This window comes from Triturus cristatus, chromosome 2_2 (assembly GCF_964204655.1).
Source record: "Triturus cristatus chromosome 2_2, aTriCri1.1, whole genome shotgun sequence".
NCBI classification, from domain to species: domain Eukaryota; kingdom Metazoa; phylum Chordata; class Amphibia; order Caudata; family Salamandridae; genus Triturus; species Triturus cristatus.
The window spans coordinates 496467499-496487746 of NC_140582.1; the positions used below are offsets into that span (position 1 = coordinate 496467499).

A 20248-nucleotide genomic window follows, 5' to 3' on the forward strand; every position below is an offset into this window, starting at 1 on the left:
GGAAGGTTTGTATTTTATGTCGACTCTAGGAGTCACGATTCGTACACATACAAGGTCTTTAAAAATTGTGTCTGCGTGCCTCATCATTCCTTTGAGCATAGGTAGTGTTTAGCTCTACCTGTGGGTGGATCCTAGTGTCCCAAATAAAAAATCCTCTAAGGATTCTATGTGGAGCACCGCCCTATGGTATTCTGCAGCCCTGGTAATGAGTTCTTTATAGGATAAATTGTCATCAGGTGGAGATGGCTTGGCAGGGTAAAGGTCTGGATCCTTATCCAATGGAGGGTCAATTGTATAATACGTCCATGGATCCCATGGTAAGTTTGTCTCCCTCATCAATATCATCTCCCTCATGGTGAGATAGTGGAGAGTCTTGAGTTGGGATGTGCAAAGGATCTAAAAGCAGAGAGGAGGGTGGAGGTAGAGGAGATGGCGGTGGTGGATGAAAAGGGCTGGTATTAACATGTTCCTTCTTCAAAGGGATTTTGTAATGACTGTCGTCATCTGGAAGCTTGTGCTTAGAAGGCAAATTGGCATGAATATGTCCTGTATCAGGATTTATGTACAGTTTCTTTTGTTTGGGATCCGATTTAGATGGTACAAAGTTTATTTTCGGATCCGAAGGTGCTGAAGGGACATCTTTGGTTTTCGGCACAGGCGGTTTCGGGGCCCGAGATTGAATGGCCTTTCGGCACAGAAGGTTTTGGCTCAGATCAGACTTTGTGCTTGGAACCAGAAGGCTTTGGCTAGGAGGTGGATTTTGGCCGACTCGGCCCGAGGTCTATTTCCAACTCTGAATCGGAGTCCGACACGGAGAAGGCCTGGTTCTTCCTCAGCAACTGAGGGCTCAAGGTCATCTTGCTCAGAGTCTTCACCAAATATATCTGGCATGTTGTCGACCTGTTGGCGCTGCATCTCTCGACATCAAGCCCATCGATTGTAGAGTTTTTTTCCCCAACCAAACCGATTTGCACGCGTCGCAGTCCTCTATGTACTCGAGACAAGCACAAGTTGCACACCTGGTGCAAGTTGGTGCACGGGTACTTGGCGTGGTACAGAGGACAGAATTTGAACGGAGTCCGTTCCATCGACGAAGAGCTGGACCGATGTGGTTAGGCCTGAAGGCCACCCACAAAACTTTCCGATCGAAATTGGAGATTCGTTGACCGAATGGATACATGGAGAAGTGGGAAACACGTACGAAACAATAAAATCGAGGGTAGAGTGGATTGTGCACAGAGGGGAACACGAAGAACGGTTTCAAACCAGAGCGCAAGCAATACATGTCCGAACCCGATGGCGGAAAAAAACAATCTAACAATGCAGTCGATGCCCATGTGCACTATGACCGAAAGGAGGAGTCACTCACCTCATGACTGGAAAAACTTTGAAGAAAAACAACTTGCAAACATCCGGACCCAACACTAGATGGCAGGAGTATGCAATTCATGTGTATCTACAGCACACATGCCTCAAACAAGCACTTTCTCACAGCCTGGCTATGCTATTTGTTTTTATACAGTATAAGCAGCAATGGGAGAAATGAGTGGGGGGACTGGTTTAAACAGCAAGGCTGGAGGGGGTGCGGCATTGGCAAAAAATGAGGCGGGAGGAAGCAATAATGAGAACGCAATAGCGAGTGGGGGAGGTGCTAGGAATGATGTGGGAAGAGCGCCGATGAGGAGAGGAGACAGCCTGCAGATGCACTTGTTTGAAGTGCTAGATAGCAAATTTAAAAAGTACCTTCCGAAGTGCTTACATGTAGAAGGACCCTGGCAAGTGACTGGTAGCTGTACTAGGGCAAAGCTCCACGGAATGGACAAGCAAAGCAGGAAGATGTGCAAAGTGAAAGCAGGTGACGTGCTGACAAATCAGGAGCATGGAAATTAAAGCGACATGGATTCCAACAAATGGTAAGTAAAGGTAAGTAATGGGCGGGTTCTAAGCCCCTTTTACGATTTTTTTTTCTTCTTCATATGAGAGATTTCACAAGTACAATTATTCAGGCCATTGGTAATTATTCAGTTCGCATCCCAGGCCATTGTTATTGTTCACATCATGCCACCTCAGTTTGGACCCAGACATATGCAAATTAGTCTTAACCCTCCTCCAATGGGAATAGTCCAGCCTGAACTGCCAGGCCAGGACAGGTCCAACCAGAACACAAGCAACAGAAGAATGTTTTTGCCCTTATCAGGGCTCATCATTCAGGTATAGCTTGGTGAATCCAGTCCTGGCTAGCTTGTGTTCCCATTCATGGAGTACCTGGCGTGGAGGTCTGGGCAGGTTTGTTCCTATTGGAGCAGGGTCAAGACTGATTTGCATATGGCTGGCTAAAAACTGAGGTGGCACTATGGGTAAAAAACAATTGATTGAGATGTAGCCCTAAGCGATTGTCAACAGGTGAGATCATTTCAAGCATTCCATTCATCACTGTTTTATTGCCGTAAGCGTTACAGCTATGCCCAGACGTGGGTTCCGTGCTCACTGTGCAATTGATACTAAGCTATACCTGGCTGATGAGCCCTTTTAAAGACAACTATTCCTGGGTTGCTTGTTTTCCCTTTCAAGGTTGCAGTTTGGGCTGAAGAGCTTCCATTGGTGCAAGGTCAAGACTGATTTGCATATGGCTGGGTTCAAACTGAGGTGGAAGAAAAAAATCTATGTACTGGGATGCCGCCCAGGGTGATTACCAGTTGCTGAGATTAATTCAAGGATTCCATCCATCACTTTGATTTTGATATGCTAGGCTGCAGTGGCAGGTCTAGTCATGTTTTCCTTTTGTCACTGTAGTGGTGTTACAATCAGTCCTGCAGTCTAACTGACATTTAACTTACAGGCTCAAGGTACACAGAGTACACATACTAGGGACTTATAGACATGTTAAATATGCCAATCAGGTATTAGCCAATTGCACATACACTCAGTGTCAGCGCCCCAGTGCTCAGTCAGTAAACAAGCACTAAATCTAGCAAAAAGTGGGCTGATCCTGAAAGAAAAAAAAAGCTTTTCCTCACAAAATCGCAGAAAGCATCCCTCTGGTAAATCGCAAAAAAGGACACAGAGTCGAACAACTACTGATGTAGAAGAGGAAAAATCTGATTTAAGACCCCAAATTCTTCATCCTGGATACTTTTTTATACCATTTACACATCAATGTTGGGTTGAAACTCCTGGCTTGTGCATCTCTTCTTGGGGAAGGATATATTTTTCTTCCTTTGGTATTTCCAGAATAGACTACCACTTTCTCATGAGGATTTTCACCAACTAAACTAGTCTGTCCAGGGGAAAAGATTGGGTATCTCTAACCAACAAGGCACTAAAAATCCAAAAAAACTCTGGCTCAGCCAGTGTACAGTCCTTATACTGTGCCTTATATGAAAACGAATAGTTTCTTACCTGTCGGTGTAGTTTTGCAGCTTGAAGATCTTTCTGGATTCACTATACTGTGCATTATTCCGCGATCTGGTGGTTGGGTCCAGATTCGTAGTCTCTTGTTTTTTGGGGGTTTTTTTGTAGCCCAGGTGGGCGTCGACGTCCCACCATTTGGTGCACCTCTCGTGACGTCGTCGTGCTTCCTGCGGAAGTCCCACCTTTGGGGCACCATCTTCGGGTTCTTCCCCCTCCCCCCCCCCCCCTTTTTTTTTAACCCTAGGCGTGGTCTTAATTTTCCTTTTCCAATTCTCTTTACTATTCCAATTATTCTGATCTTCTTAGTCCTTCCACCTCTATCTCCATCCTCATCTTCCTGGCGGAGGTGGGTGGGTTCGCTAGTGAATCCAGAAAGATCTTCAAGCTGCAAAACTACACCGACAGGTAAGAAACTATTCGTTTTGCAGCGTGAATCTTTCTGGATTCACTATGCTGTGCATAGACTTTGTAGCGGTTTGTTATCTCTGTGGCGGCTGGGTGGTAGATGAGTGTTGGCTGTTGAATATGTGTTGAAGCACTTTCTGTCCTACTTGTGCTTCCTTGTTCATCTGAATGTCCACGCAATAGTGCTTAGTGAACGTGTGCACTGAAGCCCATGTTGCCGCCAGGCATTTGTCCTGAATGGGCGTATTTGCCAGCAAGGCAATAGTTGCCCCCTTCTTCCTTGTGGAGTGGGCTCGTGGCCCATCCGATAGTTCCTGCCCTGCTTGTTTGTGGCAGAATTGTATTGTTAGTGCAATCCATTGTGCAATGGTGGCCTTTGTCACGGGTCTACCCAGGAAACTAGTTGCAAAAGAGACAAAGAGCTGCTTGGTCTTCCTGTGATCTTTGGTCCTCTCAATGTAGTGCATCACTGCCCTTCTAGCGTCCAGAGTGTGCAGTGCTCTTTGAGCTTGTCGTGGGGTTTTGAAAGAAACTCGGTATCTGAAATGTCTGGTTCATATGGAATGCCGACACCACCTTAGGCATGAAGTGTGGGTCCGTTCATAGAACCACCCTATCCTTGTGTATCTGTATGTAGGGCTCTTGCAGTGTCAGTGCTTGCAGCTCGCTCACTCTGCGCAGCGAGGTTATCGCTACCAGGAAGGCTGTTTTCATTGTCAGCATTTGCAGCGTAGCCTTGTGGATGGGCTCAAATGGCGCCTTCATAAGCTCGGTTAGGACCACGTAGAGGTTCCATGCCGGCGGCGGTATCATCTTTGGTGGCGCAATTCTTTTCGCCCCCTCCAGGAACCTCTTTACTACCTGTGACGTAAAGAGACTTCCTCCTCTCTCCCCTCGTGTGTAAGCTACGATTGCCGCTAGGTGTACCCTTAGGGAGGATGAGCATAGATTACTTCTTAGCAGGTGTGCGAGATATCTCAGCACCGTTGACTCTGTTGTCATTTTATTCTGTAGTTTATTTCTGCTGCACCATATTGTGAACTTTTTCCATTTATCCCCATAGCATTTTCGTGTTGTAGGTCTCCTTGCCTCCCGCAGCACTCGCATAGTGCTTTGAGGTAGGTTCTGGGTGCAGGACCTCTCCGTTCTGCATGGAGAGCAGGTCCTTTCTTTTTCTGAACTTGTGAGGAGTGCCTTGTGCCATTTCCACTATTTGAGAGAACCATGCCTGCCTTGCCCACTGCGGTGCTACTAGGATCAGTGTCATGTTGCTGGTTCTGCACTTGTCAAGCACCCTGTGTAACAGCGGTATCGGTGGAAAAGCATAAGCAAATGTCCTTGACCAACTTATCCATAGGGCATTCCCTTGCGATTGCTCTTCTGGTTGTCTGGATGCGAAGTTTTGGCATTTTGCATTCAGGCGTGTTGCAAACAGGTCTATTGTCGGTGTTCTCCACCTCTGGAACAGCCTCTGCGTTTCCTGTCCATTGAGCTCCCACTCGTGGGATGCCGATGTCTGTCTGCTGAGCCAATCTGCCTCCACGTTGTCCTTCCCCGGTAGGTGTATGGCCAGCAGGTCTATCTTGAGTGGGATGGCCCATTTCCAAATCTCCTGTGCCAGAGAAGAAAGGGGGAACGATTGTGTCCCTCCCTGCTTGTTGATATAGAACATGGTAGTCGTATTGTCCGTCTGTATCAACACCTTCTGATTGTATATCTGTTTCTGGAAGGCATTCAGGGATAGCAGGACAGTCTTCAATTCCAGGTAATTGATGTGTCTGACCGCATCTGCCGGAGTCCACAGACCCCTCACCCTGAGTTTGTTCATGTGTGCTCCCCATCCTATTTGTGATGAGTCTGTGGTAATGGTCACAGTTGGGTTTGGTGGTTTCAAGGTCTTCCCTGTAGTTAAGTTCTCCCTGTTCCACCATGTTATCTCCTCCTGCACCGCGTGCGTAACAACCACTAGATCCTCCCAACTCCCGCTTGCTTGTGACCATTGCTGTTGCAGCCATTCTTGGAATGGTCTCATGTGAAGCCGTACATTGGGGACTAGGTGGATGCATGACGCCATCATCCCCATGATCTTGCTCACTGTTCTCACTGTCAGAACTCGCCCCTTCTGGTAGAGACGCGTCTCGTTCAGCAGGGCTATTGTTCTTCTGTCGCTGGGCATCACCGTGCCGTCTATGGTGTTGATCTTCGCTCCCAGGAAGATCTTCACCTGCTCTGGTTCTATCGATGACTTCCCCCAGTGTATTGAGATCCCCAGGTTCGTTAGTGTTCTTGTCACCCGTTCTGCGTGCTCCTCGCACTTGTCGTGAGTGCTTGCTTTGACCAGCCAGTCGTCTAGGTAAGGGTACACATGAATCCCTTCCCTTCGTAGGTACGCTGCTACTGCTGCAAGGCATTTTGTGAAGACCTTTGGGGCTGACTTTAGGCCAAATGCCAGGGTTGCAAGCTGATAATGATCCTGGTTGATGTTGAACCTTAGCAGGTTTTTGTGTCGCCTGTTCATTGGGATGTGCAGGTAGGTGTCCTTGAGGTCCACGGTGGCCATGAAGTCTCCGCCTCATATTTGGGGTAGCACTTCTTGTAGTGATGTCATCTTGAATTTTTGCGTCTTTATGAATTTGTTTAGGAACCTTAGGTCCAGGATGGGTCTTAGTGATTCATCCACCTTTGGTACAAGGAAGTAGTTTGAGTACACTCCCTTGTTCCTTCCTCTGCGTGGCACTGGTTCTATGGCCTTCTTTTTCAGTAATTGAAGTGTCTCCTCCCTGAGTTGAGCGAGCTCTTGACCCGAGCGCTGTCTTCTCCTTGGTTTCTTGTTTGGAGGCCTTTTCTCTAACTCTATGCAGTATCCGTGCTGTATGACGTTGAGAACCCATTTGTCTGATGTTATTTGCTGCCATTGTCGAAGGTAGAGGCCCAGTCTTCCGCCTACCGGTGTTGCATGCTCGTAGGCGCTAGTTTTGCGTAACCCCCTTGGTGTTTTTACATTGCGCTTCACCCCTCGGGGTATGCTGTGGCTGAGCGCCCTTTTGAGTGTGTAGTCACTTAGATGAGGGTTGGTCTCCCCCTCTCCTCCTTTGGCCACGTCAGTTTCCTCTCCCACGAAAGGACTGGCCTCGAGGCTGGTACTGCCAGTTCTGTTTCTGCTGTCCCTGCTGGCTGTGACTGTCACCCTGCTGCCCGTGCTGGAATGTCTGGTGCGACGTACCCTGCTGGCTTCCGTAGGGTCTGCGATTTGGTGTGCCTCTACGCATTCCTCTGAATTGCAGGGCTCCCATGGATCTTGCTGTCTCATTTTCCTTTTTCAGCTGGGTGAGCTTGTCGTCCACAGTTTCCCCAAACAGCGTTTCACCGTTGAAAGGGGTGTTCAGTATGTTATTCTGGACTTCCTGCTTGAATCCAGAAATTCGGAGCCAAGCCTGTCTCCTTTCAGTGACCCCTATGGCCATCAGTCTGCTCGAAGTTTCCGCCCCGTCCAATGCAGTCTTGATGCATGAGTTGGCGATATTCTTCCCTTCCTCCACTAGATGGGAAGCTCTTTGATGGTACTCTTCTGGGAGATGCTTGACTAGTTACCCCATCTCATCCCAGTGCTGGTACTGGTGTCTGTTCAGTAGCGCGTTTGAGTTTTCCATGCGCCAGTGCATTGCGGCGTTTCTTTCTACCTTCCTTCCAGTGAGGTCGATCCTTCTGCTCTCCTTATCAGGAGGTGGCCCCAAGGTCGCCGGCACATTGGCTCTTTTCCTGGCCGTGGAGGCAATGATGGAATCTGCCGTGACCGATCCCTTGATGTAAGGAGGATCCTGCGAGGAATGTTTGTACTTCTTTTCCGTCCTGGGTGTGATGGACCGGCATGTTCCCGGGTCCTTAAACGCCTCCTTCCCTTGGTTCATCACGCTTTGGAGCATGGGGAGGAACTGGCTCCTCGTCTGGATGGGGAGCAGGGTTTCGAGTAGGAAGTCAGCTTTCAGCTTCTCCTCGTCCAATTTCACCCCAAAGGCTGCTGCAGCACTCTTTACCACCATGTTGTACGCCCAGATGTCGTCAGGCGGCGAAGGCCTCGACGGATACGAGTCCACGGGCTCTTCGGGGTTTTTGGTGTCGATGTCCTGCCATTCCAGCTCCTGATTCGGCGACGGCGCTGAGCCGTAGAACGACTGCTGATCCTCATCATCACCTTCCCCCTCATAGTAGGTGCCTTCTTCCTCCTCTTCAGGACTTCGACTGCTCTTCGGCGTCAAAATCCCCTTCTTCCTCGATCTCCACGACATCCGTCGACGGGACCGTTGGGATTTTGAATTGTTTCATTCGTTCGTCGAACTGCTTCTTCCTCTGAAGGATGCTCTCCATCTCCGCCTCGAGCCTTCTCTTTTTCTTCTCCATGCTTGAGATGTGCTCGGCGTCGACTGCAGGTCTCTTCGACGGAGCTTGCGTCGACGCGGCCTCGTCTTTCGTCGCCGAACGTCCCACCTCGTGGGTCTGTTTCGACGAACTCTGCCTCTCGGCGGTCTTCGGCACCTGGGAGTCCTTCTCGAAGGATCCACTCGGCCTTTTGTCCTTTGAACCACTGGCGGACGTCGAAATCTTCGGCGCCGGTGTTTCCTTCGAGGACTTTGACTCACTCTTTCGAGAGTCACCATCCGCTTTTCGGGGCCCTTTCGGTGGTTTTGTACTCGACGTGTCTTACCTCGTCAGGCGTTTTCTTATCGGTCTCTGCGACCGATAAGACATCAGGTCCCTCGGCGATGTTGTCTTCATCGTCGGTAGATAGGCCCAGATCGTACAGCGACGGGGCCTTACCCTTACCTTCCATGCTGAAGTTGGCTCTCCTCTGACGTTCTCTCACCCGGAGAGTCTTCGGCGCGAAGGCGGAACAGGCGTTGCAGTCCTTGCTCTCGTGGTCGAACGGCAGGCAAAGGTTGCACACCGAATGTTGGTCCTTCTGCGCGAACTTGTGGTGGCAGTTAGGGCAGAACTTAAATGGTGTCTTGTCCATTGCGCTCAGAGCCTCGGAGTGCGCATTTTCCTCTGTGCGTCGAAGAATTTTGAGGATCCCCTCCTTCTTCGTTGTCCCGGCTGTAATATCTTCTCTCTGTAGTCTTCTAAAGATACTCCTTCGATGAAACTCACGTATTTTCCTTCTTCCTTCGTCTAAAACTCTGGAGCTTCGATGACGATCCAGACCCAACGGCGGAAAAAAGAATCTGACGATGGCGCCCCAAAGGTGGGACTTCCGCAGGAAGCACAACGACGTCACGAGAGGTGCACCAAATGGTGGGACGTAGACGCCCACCTGGGCTACAAAAAAAAAATAAAAAATACAAAAGAAAGACTACGAATCCGGACCCAACCACCAGATCGCAGAATAATGCACAGCATAGTGAATCCAGAAAGATTCACGCTGCAAAACTAGCTCACGTACTTCTCTCTGGTTTAGGAAAACAGTAGTATATGCCTTAACCCTAACCACATCACACCTTTTAAGTACAGCTGTTTTGTAGGATTATTTAAGTTCCATAGGAAATGCGCCTACTCAGTGTAAAATAAGGAAGAAATAAACTAGGACCATGATGGACTATGTTGTTTGATTTTTTTAAGCACCTCTCATGATTCCTTAAAGTTGGAAAGAACTAGTTACTTACCTGTACACTATGGTCCTCCAGTATTATCTTTCATAGATTCACATGCTTGTATCTTCCCCGTCGTCATGGTGGGAGTCTCACGGTAACAGAATGACCACAGCAGTATAAGAAAACTGAATAGCAAAATCCCATAGGGAATCCTCTTATATGGTAACCAAATCTCATCATTATGTGGTCCAAGACTCAGCCAATCGGCTGCTAGCCCTGCCCTCACACTCCCCAGCAGAGCCTTCCTGCCTCAGATTTCCAGCCCCGAGTGCGAGACTAAAAAACACTTAGAGACAATGAGGTTCTGCCTGAGAAATGGGGAGGTGGCGGGGCGCATGTGAATCTATGAAAGATAATACTGGAGAACCATAGTGTACAGGTAAGTAACTAGTTCTTTCTCCAGTATTGAATCTTTCATAGATTCACATGCTTGTATCAGAATAGTAAGCAGTACTTATCCCAAAGTGCATTTCCAGGCTAGAACCCCCAATAAACGTGGGCTCTGCTCTTTTGGATAGCATGTTAACATACATTGCATTATTTGAAAAATCTGCGTAAATATACATATATCTGTACATACATAGATCGCTATAATCCATGATAAATACCTTAATGAAATAGGTGCCGTAGAACTGCTTGTCCCACTGCTGCATCCTTTCTCCACGCTGCGTCCAGACAATAATGTCTAGTACAGGTGTGCGCATTTTGCAAAGGTTTCCCAGCCTTGACATGACACAAGGATATTGCTGACGATGTCCACCTCGAGATACTAGATCTAGAAAGTGCCACCCCTTTTCCTGGGGCCAGCAAAGGCTACGAAAAGCTGATTTGTTTTTCTGAATGATTGGGTCTTGTCGATATAGAATTTGAGACATCGTTTAATGTCTAAAGAGTGCAATGCTCTTTCTGCCGCTGTTGACGGGTCTTTAAAAAATGTAGGCAAAACTATTGGTTCATTCAGGTGAAAACTGGAAGGGACTTTAGGAATAAATTTGGGATTCGTTCTGAGAATCACTCTGTCCTGCCTGAATTGTAGGAATGGTTCTGCAATCGAGAACGCCTTAATCTCGCTGACCCTTCTTGCCGAAGTTAGCGCTAACAATAACGCTGTCTTCCATGAGACAAACTGTAACTCCGCCTTATGGATAGGCTCGAAGGGCGGTTTCATCAACTGTGTAAGAACTGTATTCAGGTTCCAAGTAACAACTGGCCTTTGAACAGGAGGGAACATTCGGAAGAGCCCTCTGAGGAATTCTTTAATAATTCTTTGAGACCAAAGAGAGGGCTGATCAGGCACTCTTGTGTACCTTGAAATTGCGGCTAGGTGTACTTTTATGGACATATGAGAGAGTCCAGCTTTTGCCAATGTCAGTAGATATGGGAGAATCTGATCAGAAGAGACCCGAAATGGATGCAAGTTGTTAGATGCACACCACTGACAGAACCTTTTCCATTTCGCCGCATATGTTTTGTTCGTGGAGACTGAATGTCTCTGCAGTCCTGAGGGATCTTTAACAGGTGGAATTCATGCTCGTGAGGTTCCATGCTGACAAGCTGAGCGATTTCAAATTTGGATGCAGTATCTGTCCGTTGTTCATCGTTATCAGATCCTGCACTAATGGGAACTGTATCCTGGGTGTTATTGAGAGGCTGATCAGTTCGGAGAACCACGCTTGTCTCGGCCACGCTGGTGCAATCAGAAGGCACGGCTCTGATTTCATTTTCCTTAAGACTTTCAGTATTAGAGGAAAGGGGGGAAAGGCATACGCAAACATTCCTGTCCAGCACATCTGTAGCGCATTGCCCCACGATCCTTTCTGCGGAAACCTGCTTGCAAAGTTTTTGCATTTCGAATTGTGGCGGTCCGCGAATAAGTCCAGCCTTGGTGTGCCCCATACCTTGAACACTCTGGAAAGGTGCTTACAATGTAGTTCCCACTCGTGAGATTTCGGGAGATCTGCTCAGAATATCCGCTCGTGTGTTGTCCACTCCTGCAACATGTTGCACCTGAAGCGAGATGTTGTGAGCTAGAAGCCATTTCCAAAGGTCTTGTGCTTCCTTTGACAGAAGTTTCGACCTTGTGCCCCCTTGTTATAGCAGGTAAAACATAAGACGTGGAGCTGTCCGTTTTCACCAGAACCGTCGATCCGCGAATTCTGGGTAGAAAAGCATTGAGTCCCAAGAACACGGCCTTCAGCTCTAGCAAGTTGATGTGGAGCTGCGTTTCGGCCTTTGACCAGTGGCCTTGAATTTCGAGCTCCTGAAGATGCGCTCCCCAACCCTGAAGAGAAGCATCCGTCATCATCACGAAATTGTAGACCTGTGATTCGAAAGTTAGTCCTTCCGCTAAATGATTCCTGATTTTCCACCATGACTGGGCGTGTCTGATCTGAGGAGTGATTACTATCCGATCCTCTAAGGATCCCTGCGACTGAAGCCATTGTTCGTCTAGCAGTTCTTGTATAGGCCTCATGCGGAACCTGCAATTTGGGAGTAGGGGAATACAAGAGGACATCATTCCCATCAATGACTTGTAGATCCTTACTGAAACGGACTTTTTTGTTTGCAATTGTGTCGACAACCGTATGATCTTTCGAATACGCTCCTCTGACGGGTAAGCCTTGGCCTCCTCCGTGCAGATTAGAGCACCCAGAAATTGAATGGACTGCGCTGGTCTGAGATGGGACTACTCTAGGTTGACTCTGAGACCTAGCTGATCAAAAAGTTCCATGCAAACGTGAAGGGAGCGATGGGTGTGTTCGAACGAACGTCCTTTGATAAGCCAATCGTCCAGATAAGGAAAAATCTGGTGACCTTGTAGTCTTAGGTGGGCCGCAACTGGCGCCATGCACTTTGTAAATATTCTCGGCGCGGACTTTAGTCCGAAAGGTAAGACTTTGAATTGGTAATGACGCCCCGCCACCATGAAGCGTAGAAATGTTCTGTGTTTTACGTGGATTGGGACGTGAAAATAAGCATCTAAGAGGTCCAGGGATGCCAAATAATCTCCTCTGCCAATCAGGAGAAGCATTTCCTGCAGGGATAACATTCGAAATTATTTCTTTTGAATGAATTTGTTTAGACCTCTCAGGTCCATTTCCTGTCTCCACTTTGATGTGTCTTTCTTTTTTATGAGAAAGAAATGCGAGTAATAGCCTGTCCCGCGTTGAAGTCGTGGAACTTCTTCTATCGCCTCCTTTTGTAATAACGCTATCACTTCTGCCTTGAGGGCTGATAGATGTTCTTGCCTCCTGTGTATAAGGGGCTGAATTGGAGGCTTGTCTACGAATTCCAGAGTATGGCCATGTTGTATTACATCTAAAACCCATCTGTCCGTTGTTATTGACAGCCAACCTGGGTAAAATGAAGTCCGGTTCTTCTCGGACAGGTGTCGGATGGGTTGGACAAGTCATTGTCGTCGATTGGACTGCTGCGACTTCCCTCTCGTAGATGATCTTCCCCTGGACTGTTGGTGATAGTTATTGGAAGATCGAAAATGTTGATTGCTCGAGTACTGGCGAGATCCCTGCTGCTGGTACGGCTGATATCTGTTCGATTGGAACGAGGATCGTTGTGTAAATTGTCCTCGGGAGCCTCTCCTCCGAAAGGACTGAAACCTGCCCTGTTGCAGAGATCCCAGCGCCCGCGCTGTATCTGTTTTGATACTTTGGAGGGCCTCATCGACATGTTTCCCGAACAGGTTCTCTCCATCAAATGGCATGTCCACTATTTTGGCCTGTACCTCAGGTCTGAACGAGGTGGCCTTCAACCATCCTTGTCTGCGCAGGGCTACTGCTCCTGCCATTTGTCGAAAAGCCACTGAGGACAAATCCATAGCGATGTCGATGGATTCAGCTGCTGCCCTAGCTCCATCCTGTAGAATAGCAACCGCTTCTTTTAAATCTTCTGGAAGATGGGAGAGCAAGGGAGCTATATCGCCCCACATCTACCGGTTGAATCTGCTGATGAGGGCTAATGCACTAGAAGCCTTTATGGAAGACGCTGCCCTCACCGCAAAGCGCTTCCCTGCACCGTCCATTCGTCTTCCGTCTTTGTCCGGGGGAACCATTGTTGTTGAAACCGGATTTTTTGAGTTTCTTTGGGCGGCCTGTGTCACCACAGAGTCTGGTCGAGGATGACCAATCAAACAGGCCGGAGACGATTCCGGAGCCCTATATTTTTTGTCTATTCGAGGAACTGAAGCAGCCACTGAAGCCGGGTTCTTCATAATCTTTAAGCCTTCCTCCCAAATATGGTCGATTATTGGAATAGATCGCATAGATTTGCGTGACTCCTCTTTAACCTCTTCAATGCCCATGACGAGCTGGTCTAGTCATGGGCCGCGGTTGCGCTGTGCCCATGACGAGACCAGCTCGTCATAAACCCCGCCCGCTAATACAACGGCCGGCACAGGGCGGGGAAAGGGGCGGGCACTGAAGGGGTTAAAGTCATAAAGCGCTTTGATGCTTTCTCCATGATGTGATGGAAACCTCCTATATCTTGCGGCGGAGAATTCGCCGGTTTTGGAGATGGCGACGGCGTAGTTGGGAGAATATATTGATCCCATTCATCGTCAACTTGGTTATCTTGAAGGAGTTCTCCTTCTTCCAGTTGATCGGCGTCACTGTCTTCTAAGTCATCTCTGATTGTCATAATCGGTGGCGATCGGATCTTCTGAGTGGAATTTTTGGGAGAAGAGTGAGGTGGTCGTACCTGCGTCGGCTTCTCCACCGTCTGTGGCGCTTGAGTGTTTGCTTCCGGGAAACGCCGATAGTAATCGTTGATCATCAGGCGTAAGTCAGTCACCAAGGACACCGGCATGGAAATAGAGTCCTCTCTAGAAGTATGTTGAGGCTCTTCCTCTTCTTCGTAGGCATAAGACTCCTGAAAAGATTCATATCTCCGTGAATCTTTCGGAGGACGATCCTGAAATGAGAAGACTTCTTGCACCTCATGAAATTCCTCCTCATCTGTTTCCTGACTCTTAATGCGAAGTTGGGAATGACTATAAGCCACTCCTGAAGACTCCTCATCATCGGACTGTAAGTCTAGTAAAGTAGAAGGCGGCAGCGGAGAAATTTTTGTCCATGATGTAAAATCTGTAGACTTAGTCTGCTTCGTCGACGAGCCAGTCGACGACGTCATAGACTTCAATGTTATTTTCTTTACCTTAGGCGATTTAAAAGTTCCCGTCGACACGGGACTGTCGTCGACGGAGTAAGCTGTATTATCGTCGACATCGTAGTCGTTGACGACGAAGTCTTCGTCGACAATGGAAATGTGGCCGTCGACGGAATAGTCAACGGGCTTTTTTTCGACGACGAGGTTTTAGTCGTCGTCGATGCCGCTGTCGTCGTCGATATGGTGGTCGTCGACGGGGTCGTCGTCGACGTAGTCGTCGACGGTTTCAAAGCAATAATCGCCGGCGACGCTCTAATTTTCGTCGACGGGGCTGAGGAAACTTCTCTTGACTCTTTAGATTTTTTAAGAGGAGTATGAGGTAATGAAGACGCAGGGGCCCCTTTGTCTTTTGTCTTCTGCTTTTTCAGCTCTGAGCTATCTTCCGAAGTTGAAGATTTTCTCTTCTTTGAAGACTTAGAATCCTCCTCAGAGTCAGAATCTGAAGTGACCTTTTTCTGAAGCCACAGCAGAAGACGTGCCTCCCTGTCACGGAGGGTCTTCGCAGAAAAGGTTCTGCAATGTTTACAGTCCTTAGGCACATGTTTAGGGTGCAAGCAATATAAGCAGTCCTTATGTGGGTCCTCAGAGAACAATCGAGGCTTTCCACAGGATCTGCAGGGCCTGAAAAGCCTCTTTTTAGAGCTTTCAGCCATCCTGAACAAGAAAAGGTGAAGCACAATACCTTAATCCAGCCAAAAGATGAAAATTCTAGATGAACCAGAGGTCAAAAGTTCACACAGGAACAAAACTGAGCAAGGCTCAGGGAGACTCCTCCTCACACGAAGGCGGTTGGAAATCTGAGGCAGGAAGGCTCTGCTGGGGAGTGTGAGGGCAGGGCTAGCAGCCGATTGGCTGAGTCTTGGACCACATAATGCTGAGATTTGGTTACCAAATAAGAGGATTCCCTATGGGATTTTGCTATGCAGTTTTCTTATACTGCTGTGGTCATTCTGTTACCGTGAGACTCCCACCATGACGACGGGGAAGATACAAGCATGTGAATCTATGAAAGATTCAATACTGGAGAATCAGCAATACTCTATTCACATGTGCCCAACTTCAAATGAAGTGAAGGGGATTTCAGGTTAACCTATCATTTTTTTCTAAATTCTCCCTACCACACTTCTCCCATTTCTAAGCACTGTAAAATACAAGTTACTGGTACTTCAATCATACTCAAAGGGGAGATACAGAAATATTTAGTTAAATTGCTACATTTTGCTTACCTTCATTGAATTGAGCTTGTTTATTCGGGGTCTGTAGTTGTTTGGATCTCTTCTAAAGGTGATTTCAAGCTGTGACAAAAATTTATTCATTCCAGCCAATAGGGTTTGTGGACTAGGAGTGAAATAATTGTAGGTTAGATTCCTTGCAAACATTTTAAGTACAATGCAAGCCGCTATCATAAAACAGAAAATGATTCCAGTAGTTTATTTCAGAATGAACACGGATTATGAATAGTCAAACTAAAGACATCACATTCAAATGTAAATATGTAAAAATTACTTTTTTTTTTTTTTTTAGACAAAATGAAATATTTTATTTCCATTGAGAAGCAGCCCACAACACTCCATAGAGTTATTTTCATACACTATATGCGACAAAGGTCTAGCAACATTTTCAGTGAAGCACAGGAGATATACTTCAAACTCAGGAACTGGCATTAAAAGAACAGATGCACACCTCCAATGCCATCTTACATAAAGACCAATGTAATAAAGCTAGACAAGCACTGGCAAAGTCAATAGGTCTCGCCTACACAAGAGCTATTGGTTGTGCCAAAATGTTTAACCATGTTGAACAGCTGCCAAGCTGGTGTATAACATGGCTAAACGGTTAGTGGCGTAATGGAGCGTGGCATGGAGTGTTGTAAAGTAAAGTGTTGTGGAGCAGTGTAGAGAGTCATGTAAATTTGAGTGGAGTGTCATGGAGTGGCATAGTGTTGTGGAGTGTAGTGGAGGGAGTACAGTGTTGTGAAGAGGCATAGTGTGTTGTGGAGTGGTGTAGAAGGTGTTGCGTAGAGTGCTGTAGAGCGGAATAGATTGTCAGAGTTGCATAGAGTCGACTGCATTAGAGTGGAATGGCACAGTGTCCTGGAGAGGTATAGAGTGTCAGAGTGAAGTAGAATTGAGTAGAGTGCAGTTGTCGTACAGTGACAGAGTGAAAGAAGTGTTGTAGAGTGGAGTTGTCGGACAGTGGCACAGAGTGAAATAAGTGGTGTAGAGTGGAGTGGCCTAGAGTAGAGGTTAATGGAGTACAAGGTCAGAGTGGAGTGGCCAAGAGTAGAGTTTAATGGAGTACAGGGTCAGAGTGGAGTGGCCTAGAGTACGAGTACAGTAGAGTTTAATGGGAGTACAGGGTGAGAGATGAGTAGAGTTTAATGGAGTACAGGGTCAGAGTGGAGTGGCCTAGAGTAGAGTTTAATGGAGTACAGGGTCAGAGGGGAGTGGCCTAGAGTAGAGTTTAATGGAGTACAGGGTCGGAGGGGCGTAGAGTTTAATGGAGTAGAGGGTCAGAGTGGAGTGGCCTAGAGTATGAGTAGAATAGAGATTGATGGAGTACAGGATCAGAGTGGAGTGGCCTAGACTGAGTGGAGTAGAGTTTAATTAAGTAAAGGGTGAGATTGGAGTGGCAGAGTAGAGTTTAATGGAGTACAGGTTCAGAGTGGAGTGGCCTAGAGTAGAGTTTAATGGAGTACAGGGTCAGAGTGGAGCAGGGCAGATGGCTTCAGACGAGAGAGAAGTGCTGCAGGGTAAAATGGAGTGGTGTAAGGTAAAATGGAGTGGTGTAGGATAGACTGCAGTGGTGCAGAGCTGAACTGGGTGCAGTGGCGCATAGTAGATTAGAGTGGCACAGTGCATTGGTGTAGAGAGGAGTACTGTGGAGTGCAATGGCATTAAGTGCAGTCTTGCAGAGTAGGGGGTCTTAGGAGTGCAGTAGTGTACAGTACACTGGCGTACAGTGTTGTAGAAGGCGGTAGAGAGCAGTGGCGTACATTACAGTGGTGCAGAGTAGAATAGAGTGGTGAAACATGCAGTGACGTAGAGTGCAATGGTGTAGAGTGGCAGAGTTTAGATGCGAACAGTGCAGGTTTGGAGAGTAGTGTGTCTTGGAGTGCAGTGGTGTACTGCAGAGAGTAGTGCAGAGTAGAATAAAGGAGTAGTGTAGTGACCGAGCGCAATGGTGTAGTGGCGAATTGTGCAGTCGCGTCGAGTTTTGTAGAGTATAGTGGCGTAGAGTTGATTGGTGTAGAGTGTATGGTTTTTGAGTAAAGTGGTGCAGAGAGCATTGGTTAGAGTAGAGTGGTACAGAATAGCGCAGAGGGAAGTGGTGCAGTATAGAGTGCAGTGGCATTAAATGGAATGGCAGAGTAGGTTGTTTCAGGGTGAAGTGGAGTGGTGCATGGAAGAGTGCAGTAGCATAGAGTGCAGAGGTGCGGAGCATAGTGGCGTGGAGTGACGCGCACAGTATAGTAGATTGGGGTAAAGTGCATTGGCGTAGTGATGCAAAGTAGAGAAGCGTAGACTGAAGTGGCGTAGAGTGGAATGGTGCAGAGTAGAGTGCAGTGACGCAGTGTGAAGGTGTGGAGTGGCAGTGTGAGTGGTGTGGGGTGGCATACTGTGAGTGGCACAGAGTAGAGTGAAGTGGTGCTGAGTGGAGTGGCGTATAGTGCAGTATGTATGGTGTAGTAGTGCACTGCCATTACAGACAACACATCTTCAATTGAAATGACCATTACATTTTCACAGACATGCCGCTTTACTGATAAAGGTATACAGCGCACAAACTATGTGTGGAAATATTTCTTTCCACCACACTTCGAAGTTACCCCCAGTAGCCAGCACGATTGTTACATAAATTCTCTCACTTTGAAATTAGAGAAAGAAAAGTCAACACCAGGCTCCCTCTGAAGACGGAGCCTGACATTTGACCTCTGTCTTTGAAGCACAGCAAATGTGACAAGATAACAAGATTTAAAGGCTGGTTTACAGAAAGGGAACACTTGGAAGGATACTGCAAATAAGGTTTGAGAAATGGAAAGGATAAACTCAAACTGGACAGCCTAAAACAAATCAGGCCAGCAAATAGAATGCAAGAAAATGTGAGTTATAAACCAAAAAGCCAATGGAAAGCAACAGGCGGAATGCATTCCCTGGGAAGCTTTGCAAATGTCCCTAAGATGTCATTAGCAAACTAGACAGTACTGTCTGGTAGGCTTCGATCTAAAAAGAAGGGGGTGGACCAGGACATCGAGAAACATTAACAGCAAAAATAAACAAGACATGCAGAGACAAATTAATAGCTACAATAAACACAGGAACAAGACTTTCTAAATGAAATTATTTTTGGGGGTGAAATATAGGCTGTAATGTACTGATACACTGTTAGTGGTGCTTGATGCTGCTTAAACCTGCCGAGCATTTGCTCTAACTGGGGTGCAAACCTGGTTAAGTCCTTCTGAAAAGCTTGCAGGAGGAAACGGCCTACAATTCATAAAACGTTTGAATTGAGGTAATAGCTATAACAGAATACATTTTATTAACTGATTTGGGATCTTAAACAATTGAATAGCCTGATTTTGTAGCAGTATTCTCCTTTGGGAGGCTGCTTGAATGTGTGTTAGCAAACCGCTGTTTTAATAACTTCCATTTAACCTATGCCGCTGCATTGGTCTAAATGTCTACACAATATTGTTTGGTGAAGGTGTGTGTGGTTGGCCATGACACTGCCCTGTGAATCTCATTAATTGAAATGTTTGCCAGAAAAGAGTGCGCAGCCCCTTTTTTCCTCATGGAGTATGCTCTCTGTTCCTCCTCCATTGTCATTTCTGCTTTCTTGTATCAGGTCTAGATTGTTTGTATGGCACATCTTGCCATGGTCCCTTTGAACACACTGAACCGTTGTCCTCCGGTGCAAAGGAAGGGAGAGTACTGAATTCCTTTCCTCATCCGTTGTGCCTCTTGCATTTAGTTCACAACTCCCCTCATCAAATCTAATGCATGCAAAGCCCTTTCTGCATGTGCATTAGGTTGCTGGAACATCCCGGGCAGCTGGATGGACTGGTTAACATTGAAGTGTGCAATGATGTAGGAAAGTGTGTTGGGGCAGCCTTAGGCTGATCACAGAGGAGTGCAAGACATCTGGAAATACACACAATGAGACAACTGAAAGGAGATCTACACCGATTAATAAAAATAGCAAGTATCTTCATACATGTTTAGGAATCAGAAGAAAATGATTCCGGTAAGTAGGTTTTTAAATAGAATTTCTTTTCAGTTCAAAAGTTGACACTTAGTGCAATTTTTAGAAGCTGCAAAGTTATCCTATGGGAGGTAAAATTAATGCGGCATTCAGGTATAGTACAGCGACTTAAAGGACCCTTCGCCAGGAGTTAAGGTGGGTGGTGGGCAAGGTCAAAGGCAACACCAGCAGAACATCATCAGAGGCACTAGGATGGCCAGGTGCCCAATGTAACAAAATTAGGGCGCAGGCTTCGACTGGGGTGGAGGGAGTGGGGGCTTACGGCTGAACCAACAGGACAACTCAGGCCTCATGATGAAGGGACACCTTTGGACCTCTTCTCCACAGCCCAGGGATGACAGGAG

General features: G+C 47.1%; 1 protein-coding gene across 1 annotated transcript in view; it reads right to left on the reverse strand.

Annotated features, from left to right (window-relative positions):
* The window catches only part of ABCE1 (ATP binding cassette subfamily E member 1), a 245438-nt gene that overhangs the window by 51411 nt on the left and 173779 nt on the right, over window positions 1–20248 (reverse strand). Inside the window, exon 17 of the mRNA XM_085641610.1 lies at window positions 15869–15980. Coding sequence (XP_085497736.1) covers window positions 15869–15980 — 112 coding nt within the window. The remainder of the gene's footprint in view (window positions 1–15868; window positions 15981–20248) is intronic.